We start from the raw sequence: 6,272 nt of genomic DNA on the forward strand, positions 1-6,272 counted from the left end.
ACTTGTATGAATTAAGTAACCATCGGAATTCAAATATTGGTATAGATAGTATATAAGATTATATGTTAACAAAAGTATTCAAGAAGGTTACGAAATATATAGTCTATATACCTAAATAGTACAGTCTAAGTAGGCTGTAAACCGACATTCAGAATTGTATAAAGCAAATAGTACATTATATGGACAGTGATTTATATTAAAAAAAATACTATTGTGTTGAAGGACATAACAATAATATATGACATACAAATACATTTCATGAGGCCATTAAAAATATATATATACACAAAAATATATCATTCCTGATAAGCCATAGATATATAACAGAAAGAAATTCTGACAAAACACGAAACGGTAATGGAAAATGTTCTGGTTTTCTGGTAGTAGCGCAGAAATATGATAATTTTTTAAATCTATAATGATTTTTAGAGTTATAAATTTAACTTGGTGCAAGAGAAGGAGCTAATCATACTTTGGAGTGAGATAGAACCCACAATGACCATAGCGAGTAGCATTATTTGTGGGAAGAAGCAGATGTTAGGATGAGAAGGTTGATTTTTTGAGAAGGAAATAAAAGGTTATGGAATTTAGGAATGTTTGAAAGTGTGCCTGTACAAGTGGAGGGGGAAAAACAGACTGTAAAAAAAAAGGGAGGGGGGGGGGGGGGAATGTACACCGATGGTATGGTTTAGTACCAAAGTGCGGTAATTTATTCTTTTAAATTAATGATGAAAATGGTAAATTGATTAAGTTCACCGTTCACCATATACTTTGGCCCACCTTCTCCATGAGGGGTATGCTTCAAGGCTACACTAATTTTATATTCCACTTTAGGAAGGGAAATTAAAACCACATGAATATACTACTCACAAAGGATATTGTTTCGAGTTAGTTTTGAAAATAATCAATACTGTACACTTACTGAATACCAAATGCAGATAGAAAGATCAGCTTTAAATATTTACACAGTAAATTATTTCATTTTGGAGTGAGTGTATGTGCAGTGAATGAAATAAACATAGTAGGTATTACTTTCAAGGAAAATGAATACTGGTTTACTTATCAGAATGGTGAGCAGCAACAGAGACATGTATTAATGCTGCTGCACATTGGGTTATGACATTCACACCCATCACACATGTAATTGATTTGGGGCTCCAGTTCAGGTGATACTTAAAACAATGGGGGTGTCTCCAAATGACACATTACTACTCTTAATGTGATTCAGCTGCTTTGCTGATTTGATGGCTGAGGACTTGGCTGTGCCACACTGTCAGAAGAGATACAGACTGTTACTGCTTACTGAATTCTTACGAGAGAGAGAGAGAGAGAGAGAGAGAGAGAGAGAGAGAGAGAGAGAGAGAGAGAGAGAGAGAGAGAGAGAGAGAGAGAATGTTTCAATCAAAGCCAACAGCTTACTCAGAAAGAAACTACGATAGAAGGAAAGAAAAGAGAAAAAAATACTCTTTTTAAGGTGGCATAAAATTATCTATCCTCTTATATTTTGATGTTTTTCTTTTACATTTATTATCATACAAATTCTGTCCTTTTATGAGCCAACATTACATAAAGGATTCAGGAAAGAACGAAACCAGTTGAAAAGATTAAAAGGTATGAGAGGAAAAACCAAATAAGTTAAAGCTCTTCTTCAACATGATAATTCACATGAAACCTTCTTTTTTGTCGGGTTTATTATTATTATTATTATTATTATTATTATTATTATTATTATTATTATTATTATTATTATTATTATTATTATTATTATTATTATTGATATCATTATTATTATTACTTTTATTTGTTTATATGTTCAGATGTCACCATTTAATTTTTTTTTTTATCTTCATAGACTAATTCCTTCAAATGCTATGAATTTTGTACTGCTTATTGAATAATCCCTTTAATCTATTACCTCAACCATTAATCCATTACTTGGGTCATTTCACTTGTCTGTTGATCAAAGGTTAAGCACCGATGACACTTACCTTAAGACGGTGACCAAACTGCTGATCAGTTGAGTTCTTTCGAGTTCCGATCAACCAAGAGGCTGCAATGATCACTCAAGCGGATTCAGGATGATTTGTTGGGATGAAGATTTCCTCGTCTCTTTTCTCAAGGAGAGAAATAAAACTAATATTTTTCTTTTTAAATATATGTTAAATGCATCTTGCCTAATGACTGAAGACAAACAAATTTAGTAAAATCCATATGCTGGACTAGGCAATTTTTTATGATTTTCTAAAGACATAAGTTCGACTGTTTGAAACCCTTAATTAATATTTACTTCTTTCTCTGAATCAGACACAACAGAATAATTTAGGACAAAACAGATAAAACACTTCAAGTTGCAATCATTTGTAGACATTTGGAGAAAGAGAGGAATGGAATTATTGTTAATAATTACTTGTGTTTTCCTCTCTGCATATCTGTCTGTCTGTCTGTCTGTAGTGCAGGAGTGAGACATCCAACCTCTTTCCCTTTTTACTGCTGATTGAAGGAAGACATTAACTCTTACTTCCTACTGAAAGAAACAGAGGAAAAATTAATATCAAATTAAGTACAAGAAAGTACTGGATTATAAAAAGGTTTCAAAATTGTTCTAATGTAGTAGATTCTCGAAAAAAAAAAAAACATTATTCATCATGAATAATAGTAATGATAACAATAATGGTAATAATAATAATGACAATATAGAAAACTTCCAAAGGAAAATTATTTTTTTCTTTTCATTTAACCCTTTAAGAATAATAAATATAATAAGTTTCCTCCAATTAATTTGCAGTAGTAACTCCAAAGTCTTTTCCTTAAAAATCCTTACCTTTTTTTTCTCTTCGGCACAGTTACATGTTCATTCTCTTTTGACCAGAAGGTGACTCAGGGGTTTTGGCTGACGTTGGTCTAGCATGTCAGCTTCTCTTGAGTCCAACAGATGATGATGAACAATATCCCGGTGTATCAGTTATTCAGTCAGTCAGTCAGTCTCCTTTTTTACCAGTACATCTTATCTGTGAAAGGAAACAGCATCAAATACAGAGTTCAAGCGCACTGCAAAAGATAAAATCTTTGCAAGAGAAATCTTGTTGTGATATATGTTTACTCTGACCCTTAATTGCCAAATAAGAATGATCAACTAGATTCAATATTAAATATAATTTTATGCAGGATTGAAGTTACACATAAGACACTTAACAGGTAAGATTATCGAAACTTATTTCCTTTTAATAAATATAATTTTGCCTTGACCAATTACTTAATATAAAAAATGGTAAAATTAAAGAGTTGTAGACACGAGACTCTATACAAAAAAGAGGAAGATGACTCGAAAAAAGACCAAAGTTAAGGAACGACTGCTTCTGGTACTTGCCGCCATCAATCCGAGATAAGCAATGTAGACCTTTCTTGGAGCTGCACCCTCAGGTCAGATTCTGGTTCCAGAATGCAGATAATGTCTGCAAAGCCGTTAACTGAAACTTGCCCCTCCCGCTCATGTTCTCGATGGATGCAGTGTGCCCATCCTCCTAAGTAAAAGCCCTAGATGAGGAGAGCCGCCATAGTCAGAGTGAGTAAATCATTCACAGTTCCGCGAGACCTCGTTTGGAGCTTCCCTTGTCGGTCCTGTCCTCTGAAACCCTGGGTAGCTCAGGACTTTGCGAGGAAGGATTAGCTGATGCGAGCACTAGAAGGAGAATATACAAACATACAAAAATATACTTTGGAAAACAAGACTAATAACTACCTGTAGATTAAGGATCAATGCTAAATTGATTAAATAAATACAATACCTATATATATGGTTACCTTTTGCTATAATTATCTAAAAATAATAATGAATTGTCTGAAAACCCAGAAACAATGTTTACTTGTCCTTGTGAAAAGTAACTAATTAAAGACATAACCGAAAAAGAAACACAAACTGCAATTTTTGTAGATATTTGGTCATAATTACTCCTGTGTTCCTCCCTACCATTCTTCCTGTCTGTCTGTATGAGAAGAAGAGAGAATCACCCAGTGTATTCTACCTTTGTCCATTTCATGCAGATATAGAAAATAAAATACTTTGAACAGAATCAAATTTGGTATTGCTTAATGTGAAAAAAGTACCAGAATGTGCAGAGATTTAAAAATCTGATTGTATAAACTTTTTTTTTAGATTTCTATTCAATAAGAATATAGGTAATGAATGTTAACGTTACTCTTCTCATTAATTGTATTAGAAATATTAGCTTGAAATATTACTCTTTCTGTTCATTTCAATAAGAGTAGTAACTACAAATATTACTCTTTTCATTCAATTCTTTAAATGTAGTAACTCCTTATCATATCCATATCATACAATTCATTAAAAAGAAATAACTCAAAATTCTTACCCTAAAAATCCTACATCATCTTATGTTTCTCTTCTCCAATGTCCTTCAGCTCTGTGTTCCTTCTCTTCTGATCAGATGTTGACTCAGTGAGTCTGACAGACGCTGGTCTAACATATCAGCTTTTCTTAGGTCCAGCAGATGACGTTGAACAATATCCCTGTGCACCAGTCAGTCAGTCAGTCTTTTGTTCTACCAGTTCATCTGAACTGCAATTGAAAATAGCATCAGTATATGAGGGCATTACAAATTCCAAGTGTTTTACTAAAGACAGAATCTCTGCAATAAACAGCTCTGTGTGATGTTCCTTTACTTTGATCATTGAATGGAGAAATAAATTGATTAACAATAATGATATTATTCTTGAGCAGCAAAGCAGATCCATTTCAATATATAACTTCATAAAATTAGATTTACTTCTGAAACGTTTACTTTAATGTTACAACTAATCATATACAGAACAATAGATTTCACAAAGAACTCACCTGTCGGACTGGTATTGAGATATTCTTTTTTTTTTTTTTTCTTATTGCCTGGTTTTGTCGCTTCGAAGGACTTTGTAAGGATATTATCTTTGTACATCTCCCAGGAGAGAGAGAGAGAGAGAGAGAGAGAGAGAGAGAGAGAGAGAGAGAGAGAGAGAGAGAGAGAGAGAGAGAGACTTTTTCCTGAAGAACTTTTGTTCTACAGACTTGAACTCTCTCAAGTTTCTTGGAACAGTTTCGGTCCAGAACTTTTTTATTGCCTGGTGTTGTCGCTTTGAAGGACTTTGTAAGGATATTATCTTTGCTCTCCTCCCAGAGAGAGAGAGAGAGAGAGAGAGAGAGAGAGAGAGAGAGAGAGAGAGAGAGAGAGAGAGAGAGAGATACTTTATCCTGAAGAGCTTTTGCTCTACGTACTTGAACATTTTCTTGGAACAGATTCCGTCCAGAACTTTGAGGGAATATTAGGGACATATCATATGACATTATCAATGTAGATTAATATTAAATGAATAAAAATTGAAAGGTGATGAAAACACAATTTTCATCATTCACAGATTTATTCATGATGAGCTCCACTATTACATATTACCTACCATCACCTCAACCATCTCCGTCAAAATTACTTAAATAGATTTTGTTTATATGAATAGATAATAGACAATGTTTAGAGTGAATCTTAGCACATTCAAGACTTGCAATATTTTGATAAGAATATGTCATTATATAAGTCATACACTAATTTGTTAATTAAAAATATTCATCATATTGAAGTGATTGAACAAATGAAAAGTTCTGAAAATATATATAAGAAAAGAGAACCAACAGTGGAATGAACATAATAAAAGTTTCCAAAAACAATAGATCTTTGTGAAAAGATATTAATTGTTCCCTAACAATTGAATATATATATATATATATATATATATATATATATATATATATATATATATATATATATATATATATATATATATATATATATTATCATATTACTATAAAAAAATGACCTTTATGATCTGAAAGGGTTTTTTATAATCAAATCATTATAAAAAGTTAGTTAAACCTGAATCATTTAGTGACAGATTATGAATTAGAATTTGGTGATTAACATTTTGAGACATTTGTTTGACAACAAAAGGGTCAGATGATATTGAAGTTCTTCTTCTTCTGTTTAGTTGTCGCCTCAGGGATCGTCATCATTTTCGCTCTATTTGAAGTACTTACGGAACATCTGTGCATCAGTCTTCCTACCGAGCAAAGAAGAAAACACTATTATGAAAAAGACTTTGGTTGTTTGCAATGACTCAGCAAAAAAGCTAACGAAAAATGGCATAGGATATGATGAGGGAATCTTTATTCTGAAGAGAAATAAATAATAACGATAGTGAAAGAAAGGAGGAAGATGAATATGATGAAAATT

General features: G+C 32.4%; 1 protein-coding gene across 1 annotated transcript in view; it reads right to left on the reverse strand.

Annotated features, from left to right (window-relative positions):
• Positions 1 to 1,162: 1,162 nt before the first annotated feature.
• The window catches only part of LOC137626986 (uncharacterized), an 11,371-nt gene continuing 6,261 nt past the window's right edge, over positions 1,163 to 6,272 (reverse strand). Inside the window, exons 5-8 of the mRNA XM_068357969.1 lie at positions 5,267 to 5,300; positions 3,580 to 3,679; positions 1,989 to 2,050; positions 1,163 to 1,270 (exon numbers count right to left, since the gene is read on the reverse strand). Of these exons, the coding sequence (XP_068214070.1) occupies positions 1,163 to 1,270; positions 1,989 to 2,050; positions 3,580 to 3,679; positions 5,267 to 5,300 (304 nt within the window). The remainder of the gene's footprint in view (positions 1,271 to 1,988; positions 2,051 to 3,579; positions 3,680 to 5,266; positions 5,301 to 6,272) is intronic.

The sequence above is a fragment of the Palaemon carinicauda genome, chromosome 34, assembly GCF_036898095.1.
Source record: "Palaemon carinicauda isolate YSFRI2023 chromosome 34, ASM3689809v2, whole genome shotgun sequence".
NCBI classification, from domain to species: domain Eukaryota; kingdom Metazoa; phylum Arthropoda; class Malacostraca; order Decapoda; family Palaemonidae; genus Palaemon; species Palaemon carinicauda.